At 28.9% G+C, this 25167-nt stretch overlaps 1 protein-coding gene across 2 annotated transcripts in view; it reads left to right on the top strand.

Moving 5' to 3' along the window:
* Positions 1 to 25167, top strand: part of LOC107456568 (sodium/potassium-transporting ATPase subunit alpha-B) — a 94034-nt gene that overhangs the window by 61145 nt on the left and 7722 nt on the right. The window contains exons 10-17 of one of the 2 annotated variants that reach the window (XM_043050242.3): positions 364 to 496; positions 587 to 779; positions 1846 to 2021; positions 7526 to 7662; positions 8310 to 8527; positions 10358 to 10459; positions 13551 to 13705; positions 16340 to 16434. In XM_043050242.3, the coding sequence (XP_042906176.1) occupies positions 364 to 496; positions 587 to 779; positions 1846 to 2021; positions 7526 to 7662; positions 8310 to 8527; positions 10358 to 10459; positions 13551 to 13705; positions 16340 to 16434 (1209 nt within the window). The remainder of the gene's footprint in view (positions 1 to 363; positions 497 to 586; positions 780 to 1845; positions 2022 to 7525; positions 7663 to 8309; positions 8528 to 10357; positions 10460 to 13550; positions 13706 to 16339; positions 16435 to 25167) is intronic. The other variant, XM_043050241.3, reaches the window with a different exon arrangement.

Here is a 25167-nt window from a genome sequence, read left to right on the forward strand (position 1 = left end):
CCTTAATGGAATTAAGGTGAAGCTCTTTAGGATATGGATTGCCTAAGGTAGTGAGGCACGTAAGGGCGAGGGCATCACACTCGTATGTGCACACACATGTATAATGCTTCGGAGGAGCTTGTCACCAACATTTTCCTCAATTAAGCAATATATCTGGTTAATAATCAACCGAAAAATTGTGTTGTTTTTTATATTTTATTAATCACATAAATGTAAAATGTATTCAATAACATTTACGCAGATTGAATAATTTTTATAAATTTATTATTTTATTGAGGTCATGAATTTTTTTTTCCTTTGACCTGGTAGACAACCCTTATGTTTCTTTTGCTATATTAACACATTTCTTTTTGTTCTTTCCAGTGAATGTAATGGAGATGCATCAGAATCGGCTATACTGAAGTGCATGGAATTGGCCACTTCCAATGTGGCTGCCTATCGAGATCAGAACCGTAAAATCTGTGAAATTCCCTTCAATTCTACTAACAAATACCATGTATGTAATGATTTACTAAGATAGTTTATACAATTAGATAGTTTATTAATTTTATATTATTGTTTCATTAACCTCTCTCTCTATTGAAAGGTGACGATCCATGAAATAGACGATTCAGGGACTACAAGCTATTTACTGTGCATGAAGGGTGCTCCAGAGAGAGTGCTCGATCGATGTTCCACGATTTACATCAATGGTAAAGAGAAGGTTCTAGACGATGAGATGAAAGAAGCTTTCAACAATGCATATCTAGAGCTAGGGGGACTAGGGGAGAGAGTTATAGGTTTGTCCTGCTTCTTCTAAGATTTGTTCAATGGCAGAATGTGTTTAATCAGAAAATAAAATAGAACCTTAATTATCTTAATCATTTTTCATCTCAATACCTCTTTATCAAAATAGACTGAGAAGTTTTTTTTTATGTGTGCATATAACTTTGTTCTTTTCTCCATTTCATTAATATGCTGCCTTAATTTAGCTGAACATAAAAACTTCTAAATTTTAAAAATCATACGACCAATAGTTTTCATATTGAAGGATTATATAAAATGGATTATTTTATATGAATAATATTTTGGCTGGTTTGGTTTTATTGACTTTGTTAGTTCTTTTATTGCAAAAAAATACCATTTGTTTCTTCAATTGTTTTCTCCAATGTAATTTAGTTTGAAATACTAACACTTTTTCTAAGAAATAAAGAGTAGTATGTTATTTGTGCAAGGAAAAAAATATGTGTTTATTGATATCAAGGAAAAGCCTTATGAAACTTGCTAAGAAATGTTCATAATTAGATTCTGCTTTATTAAAATAGTTTATTCAAACAAGGAGCAAATTAAAAATAAAATGGTTTGTATAAATAAGGAGCGAAAGGTGGAATAAAATTCTTTATTCAAACAAGAAGCGAAGGAGTATCGCTATGTGAGACAATAATGCAAATGAATTTTAGTATGAAATATAACACTTATTTAACAAAAAGACAATTATTTAATGGTCATATTAGGAATAATTGCTACATAGTGCTGTTTTGAAAACAAAGAAAGTAGTGGTTCAGAGTTTATTGATGAAGGTAGATTAAAACATGATCTTATTTTGATTTATTTAGATTATCCAAAGTAGGGATTTTCCCAATTACTTAAGATCAGAGGTTGTCATATTAAATCGGAATCTCTCGAATCAACACTTAATAGGAAAAATATATTTATATTATAATTTTTTACACTCTCAGTGTTTTAAAAAAAAACTGATTAGTCTATTCTTCATAAGTGGCATTAAGTTTATTCACCGTTTTTATTTATTTATTTTTAAATTGTTAGAGTATGCTGAATATGATAGAATATTGTTATAACATTTAGGTTTCTGTGATTTTGTCTTGCCAACGGAACAATATCCTGCTGGCTACCCTTTTGATGGAGATTCACAAAATTTCCCCATTGATGGTCTCCGGTTTTTAGGTCTCGTATCCATGATTGATCCTCCACGAGCCGCTGTGCCAGATGCCGTTGCCAAGTGCCGAAGTGCTGGAATCAAAGTTAGTTACTATATCAGCATTAATAAAAATGTTTAATATTTAATTTAAATTTTATGGTCTTAATGTTCCATTTAGAGATGCCAATTACTATGAATTTTCTACACTTAGTGCTACATGTGAAAGAAAGGCAATGTGAATAAAGCACAAATAATGGCATAAAAACAGACATTTTATAAATTAGGATCTTCCCTAGTGTCAAATCACGTAAACAGTATCTGCATTTTGACACCGAGAAAGGTTTGTACCGAAACTGTAGTCGGGTTTTTCTGCTATTATTTGGACTTTATACACAATGTTGATTCAATTCATAGAAATAATTTTATTCAACTTTTAATGTATAGTTTTATACAAATAATTAATTTTACTCTTAAAGTAAGTTCATTCATTGTAAAAAGCTTAACATTGTTGAAATCAATATTTTTCATTAATATTTTTTTACTGTTACAGAATTATTTTTTCAGGAGATAATTTTTTTTCTAATGTGAATTACTCTCATTTAATTTTGCATATTATATTTGTATTTTAGTAATAAAATGCTGATTTTCAAGTTATTTTCAAATAAAATAATTGATTTAGAAAAATAACTTCATCTGGAATATAACAAATTAAACAGTTGTTGCCACAATCAAGATCTTTCATCAAAAAAAAATTTTTTTTAAATACAAGTAACATATATACTATTCAGTTCTTATTGATAATGATTTTATTCTTTCTTATAGAAGTATAATTTAAAACAGAAAATGTATTTCTTATTAGCTTTGGAAAATATCACCATATTATGAACATTAAAAGACAACTAATATAGAAATTTCGGTTTTAATTCTTTGTCAGATTATTGCTAAATCAATTGCTAATTTCATTTTTATTCTTGTCTTAAAGGAAAAGATTAATATTTTAAATTTGGACCTACTTTAGGCCAAAAAGAACCCAGAAATTTAGAAGTCCTAGTGTTTATAAAGTCTAGCAGAATCACTGCGAATATTTATAGAGCACTAAAATTAATCCACTATTTTATTGTAAGTTTGTAGTGGTTGAGCACACAAATACGGTTAAATATGAATTCGAAATTCTTCCAGAAATTTACTTGTTCACAAGGAGAAACATTCCTTCTTAATATTTTAAGTTTTTGACATCCAAAAGTTATAATTTATATAAAGGTTGTAACATTCAAAAGTCTATTGACTGACGTTCCTTGTCAAAATTCAGTATTTTGTTTATTTTAAGGTCTTTATTTATACCTCTCTCAGTAGTTACATAGTGATTCATCAGGGGGGCAAAGTGGTTGCAATATATGTCATAGATATATATTTTTCTACAATGCGTGTCATGAGTTATGTAATTAAGATATATTTATCATTTCAAGTGATTTTTAATAGTTAATATTTAGGACTTAGCTGTTGCCATTCATGCTATGTAAATTAGATAACAGAATAATACTTCTAGGTGTTTGTTTCTCGCTCTCTTTTTCCCTAGCCTGTTAAACCGCGGCATTGCTTTGTTGCACGTCCAACAAATGTGATAAATGAAAGATGAGGCCCTGAAGTGTTACATCTTTTTATGCCCTGATTCTGATGTTAGGTATTCCCGTAGTTCTGAAAAGTGAATTCTGAAAGACAGCCTGAATTGTGCCGAACATGTAAATAACTGGGGCTTGGGTTAAAGTCTGAGAGCCTTGACAAAACTTCTGCCACCAGCTGCTACGTTGCTTGGGGAATGCCATGTCTGTTCCACTAGTGGATAAAATGATGACGTCATGGAAATTGAATGTGCCGCCAGAATGATGGATTGCCAAGTTGTGCAAAAGAACTAATAGTGCCATTGAACTTAAAGCTGTGTGATACAAGCTGTGCAAATGAATTCTAAGCATCATGGAACTCTTATGGAAATGCTCACCTATATTTGTTATGAGTACTGATTCCCCATTCTTCTACTATTTTTCGATATGAGCTTGCAACAAAATATCGTTTCTTGCAAACTCCTGTTTTAATACTACAAGTGGTACGTTATAAGGTTTAACTTATTGCTTGCATTGAAATTTATCCTTTTATTCATTAGTATTAACAGTTTTTAACTTTAGGAGGTCCTTTTAAATTATACTGTATAAAATAAGTATTCTTATTAACAATTACCGAGTATAGCTTAATAATTACTTTTATCATAACTGTTTGCATACCCTCCAACTGCTACGGAATTTCCGTAGTTGCTACGGAAATTGGAGATAAACTACGGAGCTACGGGTGAATAGTAAAATACTACGGATTAAACGAAAGCGCCTGTCCGATCTATCCGCTTCCGCTGTTGTCGTCTTTCAAGCATGGTGACGTCACTGATTGCGTATCGCCGAAAATGACGTCATGAGTTGTTAGCCTTGGTCGGGAGAAACCACGTGATTATGAAGGGTTACTCATCGGCGGCGCCATTGTAATCTGCCTGAATGCAGCTGGTCTTTGAGAAACTGCGTTAGTTTTTTGCTTTACACCGTGTGAAGTGAAGTGACTTCAATAAAAATTTTTGAAAACAACTTTGAATTTTGCTGCTCCGATGTTAAAAGAATGATACGTTATTGTTTGAAATTTTAGATTATTTTTCATCCAGCTTTTATCACGTTAGTTTATAAGTTGTGTATGTATTATTAAATTTTATTGTGATGGATCGTTATTTGAAAAGATCTAATCAGGATCGGGAAGTTTCTAATGACGATGGATTACGAAAGAAGAGGAAGAATAATCAAAAGTTTAGAGAGGAATATACTAAAAAGTTTCCTTGTTTAGTATCGGGAAAAGATGGCTTTGCGAAATGCAATATTTGTAGTTCGGAATTCTCAATTGTCCACGGTGGACTGGATGATTGTCGCCGACACGTGATCGGTCCTAAACATTGTGCTACTGCAAAAGCACAGGTGCATCAGCAACCTATTAACAATTTTTATTCTTCCAAATTAGAAGAAAATGGAGTGATTAAAGCTGAAGTATTGTTCGTACGGTTTTTAATTGAGCACAATATTTCTCTATCTGCTTCCGATCATTCTGGCGCCTTATTTAAAAAAATGTTCCCAGATTCCGACATTGCAAAAAAGTATGGATGTGGACATACCAAGACCCAGGCAATAACTGTTTCCACTGCTGAGGGGATAAGAGAGAGTACTCTAAGTAAGCTCAGAACCTCATTATTTTCTCTTTCCACTGACGGAAGCAATGACATATCAGATAAAAAGCTATATCCTTTAATTTTTAATTATTATGATGAAGAAAAAGGACAAATCGTATCATCACTGGTTTCTTTATCTGAATCAACTAACAACACTGGTGAGGGAATTTTTCAACTTCTTGATGGAGAGTTTAAAAAATATCTACTGAAGTGGGAGAGTTGCATAGCATTCAGTTCTGATAATGCTAACACAATGACTGGATGTAATAAAGGTGTTTTGAGCTATATAAAACAGAAGCAACCAAATATAAAATTCATTGGGTGCCCTTGTCATTTGGTTCATCTAGCAGCTAAAAAGGCTACAGCCTCATTGCCCGTTGATGTGGAGAATTTGGTGATAAAAGTTTTTTACTACCTTGAAAAGAGTAGTAAAAGAAAGTATGAATTTAAAAACTGTCAGATAGAATGTGATGTGAAACTTCACAAGATTTTAAAACATGTTTCAACTCGGTGGTTAAGTTTAGAAAATTCTCTAAAGAGACTAGTTGAGCAGTGGGACCCATTGCTAATTTTTTTTTTCACAATCTGATGTTAAAGAGAATGCTACCTCAGAAAAAATAAAAGAGTTACTTAAATCAAACAAAACAAAGATATATTGTGTTTTTGTTACATCGATATTGCCTGTATTCACCAAGGTAAATGTTGCCCTGCAAAAAGAGCAACCTTCTATCCATACTTTGTATGATGATTTAATGAGCTTATATTATGAGCTTCTTGTACGATTTGTTTCGCCTTCTACCATAAGCAAATCCAAGTCTTCTCTGTTACAAGCGAAATTTCAGAAACCCAAGTATCAAAAACCTGATGAGTCTCTTATAATAGGATCAAGTGCTAGATCCATTTTGAGTGATCTGACGCCAGAAGAAACAACTGAATTCTTTTTGGCAGTGCGAAAGTTTTTTGTCACTGCATGTGAATATATTGTCAAAAAGTTTCCTTTAGAGGATGATTTTCTTAAGCATGCTACTGTGGCAAACATTTTGAATAGGCAGAATGCAAATTTTGCATCTCTTAAGTATTTTTATGATTTGTTTAATTGTGGTATTGACATTGATCAACTTGAGTTAGAATTTGCCTTTTATCAGGCAGACAATTTTCCTTCTGAAATTTTAAATCATACCAGAGTAGATGAGGCATGGCATAAAATTAGCCAGTTAAAGGATAACAATGGAATAAAGAGATATGTGGCTTTGTCAAAAATAATGCTTTCAATTCTGTCAATTCCCCATAGTAATGCTGGATCTGAGAGAATTTTTAGCATGATTCGTAAAAATCAAACTGATAATCGCTCAAGTCTGAGTACCAAAACATTAGAATCAATTCTAATCACTAAATTAAGCATGGGAGTTTGTTACAATGCACAATTTACTGAGGATGAGTTAAAAAGAGCAAAAAATGCTTGTTATTCATCACTGAAAAAGCATAGAGAGGTTTAGATACTGTGTTTCTGTAATTAAGGGTATTTTTAATTAAAATCAGATTTGCTTATAGATTAGATTTCTTAATTAATGCTTTTACTCCTTAATTATAATAGATAATTCAAAGATTTGAAACAATTTAGCTATTGGTTAATGTCTATACAAATTCATTCCTCTTAAAGAACAAAGTTTAATGTGTAAGCTTTAGATGATATAAGTTTTTAAATATTGTTTTCTAATTCTGAAAGTTTTATTAGGAAGAAACTCATTTATATATTCCATTTTTCTTTCAATAAATTGGTATTCAATTGTTTTCTTGATTTAATTGTTTTAAAATTTGGTGTAAAAAGTATTTAATAGGAAACATCTTAGAATCTGACCTTCCTAAATAAAATAAGTGGAAAAAATTTGGTAACAATTGACTGAATGTAGAGAAAAAGTTGTGGAGAGTTCACTTTTTGCATTTTACTGAGATGTTATATTATTTTTCTTTGAAATTTGTATAAATGTACAATAAACTTTCATTTGCAATTTAATAATTTTATATCCTTAGAAAAGTGTACCTTCCTGTATGTGAATTAAAATTGTACTATCTAAATAACATGATTTTTTAAAAGTCTATGGCATTTTAATGTTTTAAAAAATTTCTCAATGTGAAATAAAATTTTACGCTTGTTTCAAAATCTATTTTCTTATATTTATCAACTGCTTTTTGAAATTATAAGTGAATATAATTAAGTATCAATATGAGCATAGCAAATATTGCGGGATGCCGTAAATGTGTGTTGCGCGAGTGCTACTGATGGCCAGGTAGGCAAAGTTGGAGGGTATGTGTTTGTGTCATTCTGATTTTTAAGTTATTTCTTTTGACAATTTTAGGTTATTATGGTCACTGGTGACCACCCAATCACTGCCAAAGCCATTGCAAAAGCTGTTGGAATCATATCTGAAGGAAATGAAACTGTTGAAGACATTGCTCAGAGATTGAATATTCCAATTGATGATGTTAATCCAAAGTAAATGCTTCATTTAGTTATTTTAATTGCTTAAAAATATGCTTTAAAATAGAATGAAGCTGCCCCACCAGCCTCTTGATTTCATCCGATTGTGTAATAACGGCTCTGCTCTTGTGTAACTATCACTATCATTGCTTCAATCTAAATTGTGGTGTATCGACAATGTCACTAGGAGCATCACTAGAGATGAACACCTGACCATCACCAATAGCCATTTAGTGCAGGGTTCCCTACAAAATAATTAAAATTATTGTTGCAATGAGTTAAATTATCCTAATAAATTATACAGTTTAAATAGGATCTCTGCTGGCAACTAAAATGTGAGTTTGTTATTAAAATCAATGTGAGTTGATTATGATTACTATCTTTACAAAAAGTGTAGTTTCTGAGAATTGCCTATTAGTTTCTTAAAAAATGGTGACCTCACTCAAATCTATTTTTGTGTGGTTGATAGGGACCATGTAAAAGAATCACACAAAACTTCATGAGTAGCTATGAAAAATAGTTTATGCAACACAATTAAAAATAATTTTTTTATGCGGTGAAAAGAGATGCGGTTTTTTTATGCGGTTTTTTATGCGCATAAAAACAGGTGTCACAACAAAAGTGTCTCCTTGACTAATTACTGTAATTGTTTGTTTTTCCAGTGATGCCAAAGCTGCTGTTATTCATGGTTCAGAATTGAGAGATATGGCACCAGATCAAATAGACGACATTTTACGCAATCATACCGAAATCGTATTTGCCAGAACCTCACCCCAGCAGAAACTAATCATTGTTGAAGGTTGTCAGCGGCAGGGGGCAATTGTTGCAGTAACAGGAGATGGTGTGAATGACTCGCCTGCTTTGAAGAAAGCTGATATTGGTAAATATATTCTTTAGTATTATCTCTGGTATTTGAGCTTTTATTGTTATGCAACTACTTTGCTCCAATCTCACAGGGAAAAGAAAGAAGATTAATGTTCCTATTACAGTCAATTAAAAAAATCCTTAATTACTGTAGAAAAAGCATGACAGCAGATTAATTAAGTAAATATATACTGTTAACACTAAAAAATAGTCTCTCAGTAACTTTGACGTCTTTGTTTTCTTTTAAAATTATTTTATTTTATAACTGGCGTTAAACAGTTTACTCATTTTCAAATTTACTCCTATCATTATTATACTTAGTAGCCTTGTAATTTTGACCCCTTTCTCGAACACAAGATAGTGAGGGACTTTTTGGTCAAACTAACTCGCATCTTCTCTACATTGAGAGGTTACAACATATTGTAAGTCTGACAGCAAAGAGATTCTAGCCCATATTTGATCAACTAAGGATATTTTGCATCAGCCCTGAGGTTGATACAAACCAGGAGTTAAAATTCCATCTCTGCAATTTGAACCAAAATCATATCATTGGGAGATCCCCGCAACTGGACTAATTAAAAATATCTTCTAATCTTTTGTGACTGCCAACATCTTCTCGGTATTGAAAAAAATTTGTGTTATCAATTTTTCTTGGAACAGTTCTATGGCCTTTTCTGCTTCTTTTGTTGTAACTTCAAATACATTGATATGCTTTTAGATATTTCCATACTCTGAGAAAACTTTTGCATTATCACAGATTTCTGACTCTGCCTAGTTTTTGCATGTTGCCACTTGCAAAAAAGTTTTGAAAGAAATGTTTGCATACAAAAAAGATTTTAGGACATTCCATTTATAGTGAATTTATTTCTAACTCTTCCTCAAAAAATTTTATTAATTTATTCATATTTCAACGGTTTTCCAATTGGAAAATAACCCCATAACCCCAAGCTTTTAAAATTTTCTATTAAAAATTTTTTTTTTTTAAAGTAAACTTCAAATCTTTATAGTGATAAAGAGTGAGGCCATTTTAATGAAGTTTACTATGTTGCTCATTAGGGGATCATTCACTCATCAATTTTTATTTGAGTTTAAAGTCTTGTCAATAAAAATGAGGTTTCTATGATAAGATTCGCTATTTCTTTAATTTGCTTTATTAATTTTCTAACATGAGGTTATACGATAAGATTTGCGATTAAAGTTTTTTTTACATCTTAATAGTTTTGTTTACCTTGTAATTTAGCTTTAGTTACAGCTTTGTGACTAATTGCTAACATTTCATTATTTCAAAATAATTAAAACTTTTTTCAAATGTTATATTTTAAACATGATAACCGATATGTTGAAAGTTTTATTTTTGAAACTTATGAATCAGCTTGTATAAAGTTTAAAAAATATGGTATAATTTGTAATTTAGTATAATTTTTTTTAACTCTTTGTTTTATAAATTAAACTTAAAATTCCTTTTATTAAAAAGATTTTAAAGTAATTGCAAGATTAAGATTTGGTTTTGCATTTCAGACATTTTGGGGAGAGAAAAAAATATGGTTTTAATTTTTCATTTATTTATTTGTATATTTTTGCTATTAAAATATTTTAAAAAATCAAGGGCCACAAACAAAACTAAATTGATTAAAAAGTTTTTTTTTTTTGGTACATGCATGGTATGCAGTTTTGAGTGTAGAGTATATATATATATATATATATATATATATATATATATATATATATATATATATATATATATATATATATATATATATATATATATATATATATATATATATATATATATATATGAAAGTGTTCATTTATTTCAAAGTTTAAGTGAATTATGAATTACATGCAGGTGTTGCCATGGGAATTGCTGGAAGTGATGTGAGTAAACAAGCTGCTGATATGATTCTGTTGGATGATAATTTTGCTTCAATCGTTACTGGAGTCGAAGAAGGTAATATTTTTCCTTACAATGTTATATATCAAGGGGGACTGTTCAAAATTATTTTATCAAACATTGAGGGCACTTTTTTTTAGTAAAAAAAGCCACTGTTTCATTGCTTTACAAGTCAAACTAAGTTTTCATTTCAAACTACAGCTCTGCATACCAGTGGGGTGGTTTGAGGTGAGATCCAGATGCAGCCTCAGAAAAGCACCAAACTCACGTAACAATACTAGAGTTGAATTCCAGAAAAAAGTATTTTTCTCTTTTAAATACTGCTGCTTCATTTGCCAATTATGTACCTGATAACTTGTTTTATTTTTTTTTATCTCTGATCATTAATTTAACACAATTTATATTATTATTTCAATTGGATAGTAAACATAGTTTTTTAAGCTTATTTGTAACAAAATGGGGATGTATGGAAGGAGTTTAGAATGGATGCTTATCATTAAAAAAAAAATCGAAAACTGTGAACATGATTAAATATGCAATAAATGTAATGAAAACTACATTAGTAACATACATATTGTTAAACTTATTCCCAAATTATGACGTTATTAAGTTGCATTTTTTTAGAGAACTTCACTAAAGTTTTTAGATTTTAAAATATGAATTTTTTAATGTAACATTTTACATAGGGTTCCCATGGTCTTTAAAAGTCCTTAAAAGCTGCTTAATTTTTATTTTGGAAAAAAAGGGCCCTTAAAAGTACTTAATTTTGGTACAAGGTTTTTAAAAGTCCTTAATTTTTAATTTTTCTGTTCAATTTTTTTAAAACAAAAGGTCATTCTTATATCACTTGGAATTGAACCATCCATTAAGGGTAACACATTTTAGGGAGACAAAAAATAATGTGGGGGCTACAGGCAAGGGGAAGAAAACATGTCCTTTCATTAATATATTGGTTCTTTCATTGAATTAATGTATTCTGCTTTCGACTAGAATGATATTCTTTGAGGAGAGTGAAGCATTGAAAAGAAAAGAATAGTTTGGACAAGGGAGATACTGCACATGGAAGAGATAGACTTTTTTTGGGGGGAGGGAATGCAGTTTTAAGGTACCTAAGTAGAAGACCCCCACTAACCTCCAAAACTGAGAGAATTCAAGAAATTCAGTTCTACTTGTAACGCGTCTGCTTATAGGAATTAAGTAAAACTCTAAGAAAAGAAGAATTAGAATTTTTTTTTTTAAACTAGAATCCATAACGAAAACTATTTCCTAAAATCTTGAAGAATTCAATAAATTCGTATAATATTTCAATGCATAATAAGTAACTGTAAATTTATGGAAAGCATAAAATTTTTAAAATTCATGATTGTGCTGAAAATTAAAACAGATCTGTAAGAAACAGGGTTTGAAAAATCCCAGCCTACCTATGAGTACTAAATAAGAAAGTATGATTTGCTTCTAACAAGAAAGTTAAATATTTGGTAACTATTTGTTTTGTTGCATTATAAAATTATTTTAAAGTTTTAGATTGTTGCACTATTATTTTTATTTCTTAAGGATAAGCAGATTGTTTACATACAAATTTAAATCTCTTCAACTGAAAAGTCCTTAGATTTTAATACTCATTTTATTCGGTTAACATTCCTACTTTACTGTTTTTAATTTTTGTTCAATTTTTGGTTGCTTTAAAATTAGTTCATGTGTTTCGCGAGACAAGTAACATTATGTTAAGTTAATTCCTAATAACAGGTTTAGCTGGAAATAATTTTGTTAAAGTTCATCATAAAAGTAAATATAACACATTTGCTGATCTAGTAGCAAAATATAAAAACTTTTTGTTTTTACCAAATTTCTTTATTTACTCTTTTTTTTTTAATATACATTAAAAAAAATTGCAAATCTTAATTTATGCATTTAATTTTATAATTCAATTTCTATGAAATCATTAAAAATAGAATACCGCTTAGTATAATTAAATTGTTTTTTAATATATTTCTTTTATTTATTGATTTTTTTAGAAAGGTAAATAATTGGCACTGTCACTGGTGGCATATGTATATTCGATGATAAACAATCATACTATTTTTAGAATAAGTCCTTAATTTTTCGAAAAAAAGGTCCTTAAAAGTGCTTAACTTTTGCTTTGTTAAAAGAGTGGGAACCCTATTACAATTCAATGTTTGTTGGAAGAAGTTTCAGTGTTTACACAATCTGAAACTATAAATAGTCCTGAAAAACATCTCCCCTTTAGTTACAATTTGAAAGGTGCAAAAACTATCCCTTCTAGGTATTACAAAACAAAGAAAATATTAAAAATGTTCAATTTAGTAAAATTTTTCCTCCTAAATTGAAATTATTTAATAATTCTCAATTTTTGCATATTTCCACGAGCCCAAGCAATGCAATAGCTTATCTAATATTTTTTAAAAAAATCACAAAAGCTTTTCACTAAACTATGGTCCATTAGCATTTTGTGCCACTTTTAGAATTAGCATAGAGGGTGTTGGCTAAAGATTGACAAAACTTAACGTAACAGTCATGAATAACTGTTACATAATCACAACAGTCATAAAATTAACATATTATTTGCTGGAAAGCATTATTGCCTTAAAGAGAGTTGAGTGTTCACTCTACAATTGAGTTCTAGCAGCTAATCACATGACCGTGTCTAATCACTTAGTTGTACATGACATTTTAATAATACAGGCTTGGGTTTATTATCACGCTGAATCAATTTTTGGATCAGATTTAATTGGATACCTGCAAGTGACATCTCGTATGTGTGTCAAACTTGATTGGCTGTCCCACATCTGAGGTCGCTTGGAGGTATCCAATTATTGGTATATTATTTTTTTGTCCCAGATGTTATAATTAATTTAAAATCTAGTAAACTATTCTAATTAAGTAAACTCAATTCTAATTAAAGGTTTAATTACCATAGGGTGCATGCAGATCCTACAACTTATGCATACATTTTGCATATATATTGCTTCTCTAGTTCGACTACTCTAATTTAATATTTTTTTTTTTAAGTAAAGTTTTGTCCCTCTTGTAATGGTATACATTTTAGTACAATATATTTTCAATTTTTAAGCATTGACTTTTATTTATTTTCATGTCACGTTTCCTAGATGCTTTTTCTTTATTGCAGGTCGACTGATATTCGATAATTTGAAAAAATCTATCGCTTATACCCTCACGAGTAATATTCCTGAAATATCCCCATTCTTGCTGTTTATTTTGGCTGACATACCTCTGCCCTTGGGAACAGTTACCATTCTATGTATAGATTTAGGAACAGATATGGTAAGTTTAGAAGATTTTTTTTCACTATTTGAATATTTAGTATCTGTAAAAATCCAAAGGGCATATTTTGTTGTAATTATTCCTATTGCATTACACTCACTCCAGGTTTGGATGTTTTTAAACCTGAGAGAAAACTCACCTATAAAATATATGCAAACACCTGGGTGGCCACCAGCTTCCAACTTCTCTATCCATTTAATTCCTTTTAAAATCATGCTAAATCTTTCAGTAATACTTGCCTACTCTTGTTTGAAAGTTGAGAAACTGTTGGATAGTAAAATTGTTGTAGCATATTTAGTATCAAAGTTGAATAAAATATTACCATTAGTCACCTGGGTATGACTTGTCCAGTTTCATAATTATGGATAGTAATAAAATAGCCCAGTCAGGTTAGACCTGAATTAATTCCCAGAAAGCTGAAAATGATTTCATTTTACTTAGGCATGGTAATTAAAAGTAATATGAATTTTTGACAATTTCTGAAGTGAGCTGAGCTCTTGAGAGCAAAAAAAACTGCTAAATGTTCAACACTTTATTAGTTTTTGCCTTATAAAAACAATTAAAAAAATTTTTTGTTTAAAACAAATCTAATTGGAATTGAATTTTATAAAAAGTTTTAATGTTTCTGAGCATATGTAAGTTTTGGATTATTTGGTATAGGTTGAGCACCAAGTTATGCATTATTAGCCTCAGGCCTCATACCTTAATCCAGCAGCAATTTTAGCAATAGCTGGAACTGGAATGAAAGAATAATTGCAGAACAGAAGTTTTTTATTGTTTTATACAAATGCATAATGATTCCCTTAAAGTAGTAAGACAGGAGGTATAATAGGGACACCTGAAAGGGGAAGGGCATTTTATTTACAAAATGAAGGTCACACCCAAGAAAATTATAGTATTTTTTTTAATTGGTTATTTGCATGCATCTATACATAGAGATAAACAAAATATTAATACTATATGCACCTTAAAAGCAGATTTAGGCACTTTTTATTTTTCTTAATTTATGTTTTACATTTGGAAAAGCATTTTTGGGTTGCAGGTGTTCAAAAGTGAGGGTAATGCTTTTTTCAACCAAAGCTATAAGTTTTGCTTATTTTTGATCAAACCGCTAAACAAAATGTATTGTTCAATGTATCATTCAATGCAAAATTTTTCTGATTTTAAAATTTTTTTGTTTTGTTAAAGAAACATTTTTTTAGAGAAACAGAGCGAAAGAACAGAGGGACTGACTATAGTGCCATCTGTTGAGGAATAAGAAAAGTATTTTTGCCATTAGCGTATATTTTGTTAATAAAAAAAAATTTGTTTCTTCAAAAAATACTAAGAAATTTGAGAATATATGGGCAAATGGGAGATAGTCGTAAAATACGGGAGTCTTCGTTGAAAAACAGGAGACTTCACTGGTATGACTTCAGAAATCAAACACATATTCTTATTTAGAATGCACTAGGTGAGATAAAATCATTTTCAACTTTTCGGAAATTAATTCTAAATATTGCTTTTTTAATAAAAAAGAAACAAAAAAAAACCTAATTTGACTGGAGTAACTTCTATTATATTATAGATTTTGGTCTCTTCTTATTCCATGTTGATTCTTAATTGTGTATCAAGTAAAGCAAAACAGCGCATTTTCCTATCTTTGATATATAGAAAATTTACAGTTATATAATTGGCGCATGGGAGTCAGTTATAAACCTTAACTAGACAACTTTTTTGATGGGCTGGTTTTTAAAACTGCACTAAAAATCTTCCAGGTGACATTTCAATTTTGTTTACATTTTCTTAAATGGTGCAAATAAAACTACAAATGATGATACAGTATACTCTCGATATCTCAAAATTGGAGGGAAGCTAAAAACATTTCGAGATAACAAGTTCAGAACTAAATGTGTTCTGAAAATTAGAAAAGTATATTCTAAAATAATGCTCTAAAAAGTAGTCATTAAACATAATTAACTACCAATAAATATGTATAGTTGACTATAAGTCTTAATACAACAATTATAATTTTATTTCTAAAAGTAAGACCAAAAATAATTATGCATTGAATAGAAAAGAATTGGTTTACAATAAACTTACATTGTAATTTTTCCCAAAAAAATTGCTTTTTTATTTTGTAAAAAATTCTACAGAACAAGGTTTTCCAAAGAAACTCTTCGACATAGGAATTCAAATTAACATTACATGGATATATAATGATTAGGGGGGGGGGAATATTTTTTTGACATAAAAGGGTTTTCAAGATATCGAAGTTCGAGATACAGAGAGTATACTGTATTATTATTGACTGAATAGTAATTTTATTCTCTTAAGATTAAACCACTCGGATTAATGTTTTTTTTTTTTTTTTTTTTAATTCTAATATTTAAAAAAGTATTTTAATGATTTCTGTGATAAATTTTTAACCACTAAACTTAAAAGAACCTCTTTATATACTGTGTATATGAATAGTAACTGTTACATTTATAAACTGTTGTTCTTTTTGTATGCATGATGAAAAATCTCTTCTTTCGCCATTTCAATTTTTCCTATTATGTGCTTTATCTTTCTTTCTCTCTCTCTCTTTCTGCAAAAACAAACTGTGCGTCTTCTGTTTCTTTTGCCACTTTTTTTCTGTTTCCTTTACAACAGGTGCCAGCTATATCTCTGGCCTACGAGCATGCAGAGTCAGATATCATGAAAAGAAGACCCCGTGACCCCAAACATGATAAACTAGTTAACGAAAGGTAAATTGTGATGTATTATTCTCCTCCCTCTGTAGGCTGTTGGTTGCACACATTTCGAGCATGTTTCTTCATTGCTGCGTTTTCCTCTCCTCTTTTGCTTATTTTTGTGTTTCTTCTAATATTTCTACACTGTTGGTTACTCTTAACCACAATATTTTCATTTGTAGAAATGGAAAGTTTTTATTTTTAATTCACAGTAAGGTAAATCTAATAAATCAAACCAGCAATCCATTATTAAATTTATAGATTATGTTATAAGCAATTTATAATTAAGGAAAAGCTTGGATGTCACAAATCATTTTATGGTAAAAATTGCTTCTCGACGAAGCATTTTATCTTAAATAGTGGAAGAAGAAAAAAAACTACATGATGTTTTTCATTTTAGAAATGGGCCTTTCACAAATTTCTTCTTTTGAAATAAGAAGTACACAATATCTTAGATCCGCAATTTCAAAACTCCTTGAAAGACTTAGTTTTTTAGATTCTTCTTAAAATTCTGAGTACATATTTCACAAATTCGTAGTAACAGGAACTTTTTTAATTCCCCCTGCTCAGAAGATATTTAAAACTTCTGTGTTCATAATCCAGATGGGTAGGTCCCGTCTCTTTATCAACCAGTGACTTGTGAGGCATGTCATTCTTTAAAAAGGAATCCATTTACGTTCTTATTAATACTTAAAAATATTTTTAGATTAATTTCTGAGTTTTGTTTTAAAAAAAATTTCATAAAGAAGAAGGGAAAAAATTATTTAAAAAAATCAGTTGGGTGCAGCTCAAGGAGGGCCAAGGATTACTCTACCCATCCCAGTTTTCTAACTCTGGGATACAGTAACAGATGTTCTGGATGTGTTGTCAGCGGAACGCAGAACCCCTTTGTTTAATATCCAAGCATTTTTAGTGCTCATTTTAGAGAAAGGATGAAAGGCTATGTCAACCTTGCCCAGTGGGAAATATTTTTATAGTGTATTATAAATATTTTTATTTACTACTTTTTCAGCACTTCATTAATAATGTGCTATTAAAAAAACTGACAACATGAAGAAACAATATTAATTTCTGCTATTTCTCTTTTAATCAAAGGGATATACATTCTTGATTTTGACCTTTTTTCCCATCTTTTATGATGTGTGGGTATAGTTCGTATGAGAAATTTGTAATTGGCTAAATTTTTCTTTTGAGGGAGGAATTTGTATAACGGGTGCTTCTAGTGGATAAATTGGGGAGAAAATTCAGTAGGAAATAATCTTAAAACAAACAAAAAAAAGAAGCTAAAACCTAAGAAAAAAATTCACTACCTTGGAAGATACTCAATCTTAAAATTTGCAATAATTATAATTAGCCATGGGTTCAAAGTAGATAGCTAAACAGTTACTGTTTTTTTTTTTGTTAAAAAATGTGCTACGGCATGGTTATGTTTCATTAAAACTGAAAAATTAATTTATACAAAATGCTTTCCGTTTTACACTTTCTTATTTCAAAATTTTTTTTTTCTTAAATTATTATATTTGAAGTTCGTATTTGTAACGTATTTGAAATTCAGTGATTATATTCATTAGATCTTTAATAATTGTTTTTCGAAATTAACCTCTCTGTAAAAAATAATTTTGCTTTTTAATCACAAATCAGATAATTTCCATGATGTGACTCTATTCATTAACTATACTACATTAGGTTTTAAAATAACATTCGGTATAATTTATAAATTTGTCTACTAAAAAACCTATGTGTTTAACTTTGACTTGGTAAAATTTTAATTCTTTTAAAATTTCATTTTTGATATATCAAAAAGTATATTCAATTACTTATTGAATAAAATATTATATTATATTTTGAATGAAATATTGTCCTGTATAGTAAAAATAATGTGTGAAAATTTGTTGATGTTTTCCTAGAAAAAGTCTGGAAATTTATTTACTGTGAACTTTGAGAATTTTATTAAATATTTTAATATCTTGAAAAACTGTTTGCAATGAAACCAATTCATGTCTGACAAGCAATGATAGACATTTTCAAAAAAAAAAAATCGGTTCAAAATAGATTTGAAAGAGTAACTTTTTAATTTAAAATTATGAGGAAAAATAGAACTTACTCAAGCTGTTATAAAAAATTATATCTTGCCACTCATTCTTATTGATCTTAACAAGTATTTTGTGACTTTTATTTATTTATATTTTCACAATATATAAGTTTGTTGATGCTTTTTTATTCAAATCCTTATTATTTAGAATTTGTTGAATAATTTCAGCATGTAAATTTTTTTGGTTATTTCTGTAAGCATGAACATTTCAATTGTTACATACTTATTATGACAATGCTTTAACCCATATTTAATAACAAACGCAGCAGTGAAGACTGACTTTTTTTTTATATAAAACATTTTATTTATAATGTAGGTTGGTTCCAATTAGAGGTAGTTGAAATGCTAAAAAAAGAATACATTATTTTTTATTGTGCTTATAGTATATAAATTCCACTTGCTTTGTCCCAAATTTTTTGCTCAATACTAACTAGCATTACTTAGCATTTTTTGTCTTGAATCTATATTACTTATTTCAACCTTATTCATTTTTTTCTAGTTAATTAATTGGTGTGTATTATATTGAATGCAAATAACTTGTGTTTGCTACCATGTGCTTTCAATTTTAAAATAGGGATTTCTATTATAGTGTGTAAGCCTTGATATTGGTGTGAAGTCAGTATTATTTACTCACTTCCTTCATATAGCAAATAAAAAGAAAAGTATTAGTGTTTTTTTTATCATAGAAGTGTTGTGGATCATAATAATGTATTTTTGTTCTTTAATTTGGTACTTTTTTCATAAAAAGGAAAATGTAGTTGTGATTCTAATTTGTTAAAATAGTGCAGACTTTTGTAAGTGTGGCATTGTTTGGTCATTAGAAAAAAAAGAAATTGTATATTCAAATAGTAAGTGAGCGGCTCACCTTGCCATCAGATGACTTATTAGTAACTCAATACAAATATGTCTGACATTGCAGCAGCTTACCACACCATTTAGTGACATGAAACTTATTTAAAATAAATAAATGCAAATAACTAAGTCTAACATTATCATCTGAACATCATGAAGTACCATTACAGTTAAATAAAAAATGAACCCCCTAGTAAACCAAAAGTTTTTTTTTAAGTAATTAGCCATCATAAAAAAAAAATGCATTTCTTTGTAATTAACTACGAATATTTTCTTTTTTAAATGTAGTGATTACAAACTACTACTTTCAGTCACTAGCTACTATTAAGAGATGGATTTTGTTGGAATATTCAATTGACACTAGTGTTAGAAGTTGAAAAAATTTAAGATTGAAAGAAAAAATTCATAAAAATGGTTTAGAATAATAATTGGCTAATTTTAACAACTGAAATAACAAAATTTATAATTCTTGTTTATATGAACTAATTTATCAAACTAGATCATTTTTTACAAACTTTTTCATCCAAGATTTACCTTTTTATGCTTTAGTCTGTCTTTCTGGCAGAGAATATTTAAATCAAGATATACTGAAAAATTATTGAATATTTGGAGATTTTGTTTAGTATCTTTACTCTTTAATTTCATACCAGAAGTATTGTACATTAAGAGTTATAGAGCAAAATATGTTTTGATGACAAGACTTTCATAAGATTTGCACAAATCAGATTTTCTAATATTGTGCAATTTTATGGATATTATGTTTGATTTTCTATTACTGCAAGAGTTTATAAAGATTGTTTATTCATTTTTAAATTTGTGAAGATTACACTAATATTGTAAAATAAGCAGTAATCAACTCATGAAGTCAAATATATGACAGGTTAATAGAATGAATTCAAGAATTTGAAAGCATTTTCTCATCGGTGGCAGAAACTTATTTTTTATTAATAAACTAATAAATAATAGACGTAATATAGTAGACATAAAAAAATATCAGTTTTAAGTTCTTTTATTTGTAATATTCTTAACTATTTCAAGTTTTTAGCAGTTATATGATTACACTCTTTGTATTTAGGAGAGACAAATACTCAGTCAGTTAGGACCGTCTTAATAGCATGCAGGGGGGGCACAGAAATGTTTTGACTCCATGTCATACTGTTTAAAATTGAAGGAAAAAACATCACATACATAATATAAAGCATTTTTTAGATATGCAATAATTTTAACAAATTTAAACTAAGCATAATTTTTTAAAAAATGAGATTCTAATCAGTTGTAATCCTCAAATAAAAAATAAAAAAATTCAAAACTATGTAAGCTAATAAAATAATAAAATTTAAAAAAAAAAGCAACTTTATAACAAATACAAAAAATTTAAAAGGTAGGAATTATTTTGTCAAGCCAAACAGTTATTAAAACTTCTTTCAATGCACATCAAACATAACCAATTTTAAAGTTGCTGTGCCAAGCATGTTTAGAGACATCATTACTTAACGTCAAACTTTCTCACATTAATTTATTCTACGTAGATATTTTTTCAGGAACTCAATGATTTCTAAACATTTTCAAATTACATATTTATGTTTATTTAAAAGGATGCAAATTCACTTCAGTAATTAAACTCAAAATTGTGTGAAAATTTAATTTTTCTAAATTAAAAAGAAATACTGATATAAAAGATATAAAAATTGTTTTAAAAAAAAAATTTTTTTTTAATTGTTTGGTTTATACTAGCCAGCTCAACTCTGCATTAAAATAAAGTGGAAAGTCCCATATCTAGAATCGATAGTACTTTTGCAAGTCTAAAAACAGATTTTTGGGATAATAAGCCTTTAAGGTAAACATCAAAACATCCTTATTTAATAAAAAATACCAAATAGAAAATAATTAACATCAATTTCAAACAACAATGTATAAATCCACCTGGTTTGTCAGTTGCTATGTTGGCAGCTTTCATTACAGATTTCCACATGGTTTTTAAAATCTCAACATTTTAATATACTGCAAATTTCGAATCTTGCATTTTAATTAATAGTCATTTCTCGATTAGCGACAATTCCACAGTTGATCAGCTTGCCTTTGTCACCAGTTTTTTCTTGCAGTTAATAAAATGGATTTTCACCTGGTTTTTGAATTCTCAATGTTTAAATTTGATATTATTCAAATTGCATTTTGAATCGTGCACTTTACTCTTAATTATGGACAACCCATGCAGATACGATGGGACACTTGCAATCCAATGTGGATTTACGATTGCATTTTTGTCAGCTGTTCTGAGTTTTTTAATGCTACATTATTATACACGAGAAATTCGAAATCGCGCATTTGAAGAATTACTTTATGATGCACTGAATTTATGACGTTTTATTATCAACGTGGTTTTGTCAATCGCATTTTCAACAGCTTGGAATTTTCACATAGTTTTTAAAATTTTACATTTCTTTTTTAATATAATACTATTACAATCCGTGAATTCCTTATCGCGCTTTCAAATATGACTTTATTCTCGGTTTAGTCAGCAATATTTTCAAAATGAAACTGTTTTGCGCACTCTGAGATATGAGAAGAAAAAATTTTCGCTCTGTAATGAAATACCGGATTTTGTTTCCCTGATATTCAATTGTTTTTTCATATTATAGCGGAAATCGGATTCCAGTAAAATTTAGAAAGAAAAAGAAATTAGCGGAAAAATAGAGGATTCTCATACCTGCATGCTTTTGTTAACAAATCGCAGGTGTAAGAAAGCTTGTTTTGTTTTTTTACAAAAGAAAAAGAATTTTTTTCATTTTGATTGTTAAAGCGTCCGGAAGAGAGATCTGGATATGGGATTTAGTACTGTATTTGGAGAATAATTTTTTTGCTTATTACTTATCTGATTTCTTAATACTGTACTTACATAGAATAATTATTGTATGACACTGACATTAAAATGGCAACACTATGGGATATCAAAAAAAATTTCTTCAACAAAAAAGGCACTTTTCTTTCGCTCTTTTTAATTTTAATATAACTTAAAGTGTTTGTCATTAAGCATTCTGGTTTATAATGCTTTCTTATTTTTATGATAATTTGATAATTAAGTATTAACAAAACATTTGTGCATTATCACCATTTAGAACCAAAACAAAAAAATTTCTTTATTCGAATTGACCGAATCCAAATTAATCGGAACCTTTCAAAATGACAGTGAGATCCAAGAGTTCTAACTTGTATTTTTGAATTAATGATTTGAAAATAAATTAAGTTTGATCATGATGACTGCCAAGCCTTTGCTCGTTGAGCAGATATGTCACATATTACGATCCAGTTTCCAATTTAGCTTTTTCAAATTCCTTTGATTGTCATGAGCATAAAATAATTAAAAGAAATTTTTTACATGTAACTTATTTATTTATTTCTTATTTATGGTATTTTTAATCTGTTTTATGAAGATTATATACTTACAGCTTTTATTATATTATAAAATAATCATGCAATATTATGTTTAAATATATTTTATGATAAAGATTTTTTTAAAAAGTTATATTTACATTCAATAAAATTTTCAGTGAAACTTTTCACTCAACGTATGCAGTTTGAATTATAAACACGTAATCACTATTTAAAATTCTAAGGCAGTATTAAACTTATCTTTTCACACTAATGCTAAAATTAACCACTAACGTTCTTAGCTGAAAACATTTAACAGGTTTTTGTAGTAAGCCAATAATTTAATAAGAAGTTTTTATGGAATTCATAAAAACAATTTTATGGATGAGGATACGATGGTAACCCTTCAAAATAATTAAATCTAAATTTTATCCTTATAGAATTGAAAACAAAACCTGTTTTACCAATTCTATATTAACATTTTGTTGAAAGGCAGCTTTACACAGAAACTATGTGATGTCACTATTTTATAATGGAATATGAAATGTGTACACAATTCAAATAAACTCCAATAAAATTTACTTATACTGAATGAAATGAAATAAAATTTTGGAATATTCAATGTAACCAAAAATGACAAATTAACTTGTTACCAGTCAACAATTTGGTAATGCAATAAAATATCTTGAATCCTTTCTATTAATAATTTTTAATTTAAATGTAACAATCTGAGGAAATAAAAATGTTTGTGAAGATCTCAAAAAGTTTTATTCTTTTCTAAACCTAAAATGTTTTTAAATACTAATTTAAGAAAATTATTTGTAAGATACAATTTAAAAATAAATAAATAAAAAAACTATAACTTCTCTTGCTGCTGGTCTAGTTTTAAAAGATATGCCTTGCAGATCAGTGACATCCCCCTTTTTTTTAATTTGCTCCTTTTCTATTTAAACGTTCATCCATTGAATTTAAATGGGTGACTTTGCCCAAAGAGAGAGGTGTATCTTCAAAAAGCAATGTTTTGGAGACACACTTCTTACTTTATTATTCTTCATATAAATAGCCTCTTGGACTAATATAATTTATGGCTGTGTTCCTTTGATTACTTGGCAAAGGGGGTCCCTAAGACTTCCTGATGTTTTTGAAAGCAAACACAATCGAAGTAAGAAAGGTTGGGACATGGCTCATACACTCCTGGAAAAGTAGTTATGTTAATATAAACTGTACCAGTTTTTAATTTTTTCCATGCTCATATGAACACTGCAGGCGCAAATTGAGACTTGAGTACCTAAAAACTTCATTGAAATGTCGAAAAATAGATATTGGTTGCCTTATTAAATTTTCCTAGTGATTAACTATTCAAATTATCAATGTTTACGTGATAATCAATCACTATTTGTAGGGAAAAAACAAAATGCGCTCTTTTTACAAACACCAGCTCATTTTTGGAGGTCTGAGCGGAAGACTTTTAATTAGGAGCAAACATCGATTGGATTTGTTAAGCTAAAATCTGGATAGGCTTGGCCAGATAAAGGAGGACTTGATTAGATGGACTTTTCTATAATTATTCCCTAGATTCATAGATATACATTCGTAAACATTTGTCTCTCAGACAAACATATTAATTGATGATTTTTGTTTTATGTACTTAAGAAGCAATAAACACATTTTATATCTGAAAAAATTTTTATGAATCATAAATTTTCTGAAATAAAATTACACCTCATATTAAACTGCCATGATCCATGTACGCAATTTTTTTTTTGCATTTGGAGCAACAGTATTTCAATGCATTCATTGTAAGTGCAGCATTGTAATTCAATGCATTTCAATTAATTTTTTGAGGCGTAATTTTTTCTGAGATCCACAGCAAAAAAGTTGTAGCAAGATCTTCTGCAGTTGGCCTTTTTAGGCGTCATATCAAACTTCACATTTTTCAGCACTGGCACGATCATACGTTAGGCAGCTTCCCTAATATATATATATATATATATATTTAAACAAATAATTGACAAGACGTTGGTTTTTTATTGTTACTATTTGCGTTATGCACATAAATAATGTAAGAATTGATTATAGCCATGTCTGCTAGAATTGATTTTAGCCATGAATGTTAATGAATCTAGGGCTAACATTATCCAACATTTTGACGTATTTATTAAGCAAAAGTTTAAATTAAGTACAATTAAAAATCGGTTTTTTATTATTTGATTATTGTTAAGATTAGTTTTTGTAGTTCATTTTACTGAAAGTAAAATTTTTTTTAGTCATTTATACTTGTTTTATATTTTTATTCCTATTTTATGTAGTTAAATCATCAGATTTACTTTTGTTTCTTAATTTATCACCATTTTATATTATTTAAATGACTGGTCCTGTTTCTTTTTCTCATCAGTCTCACCCATTATTTTTTATTATTTACTATTGTTATTAGA

Source organism: Parasteatoda tepidariorum, chromosome 8 (assembly GCF_982258835.1).
Source record: "Parasteatoda tepidariorum strain Cologne lab strain chromosome 8, Ptep-v5.0, whole genome shotgun sequence".
NCBI classification, from domain to species: domain Eukaryota; kingdom Metazoa; phylum Arthropoda; class Arachnida; order Araneae; family Theridiidae; genus Parasteatoda; species Parasteatoda tepidariorum.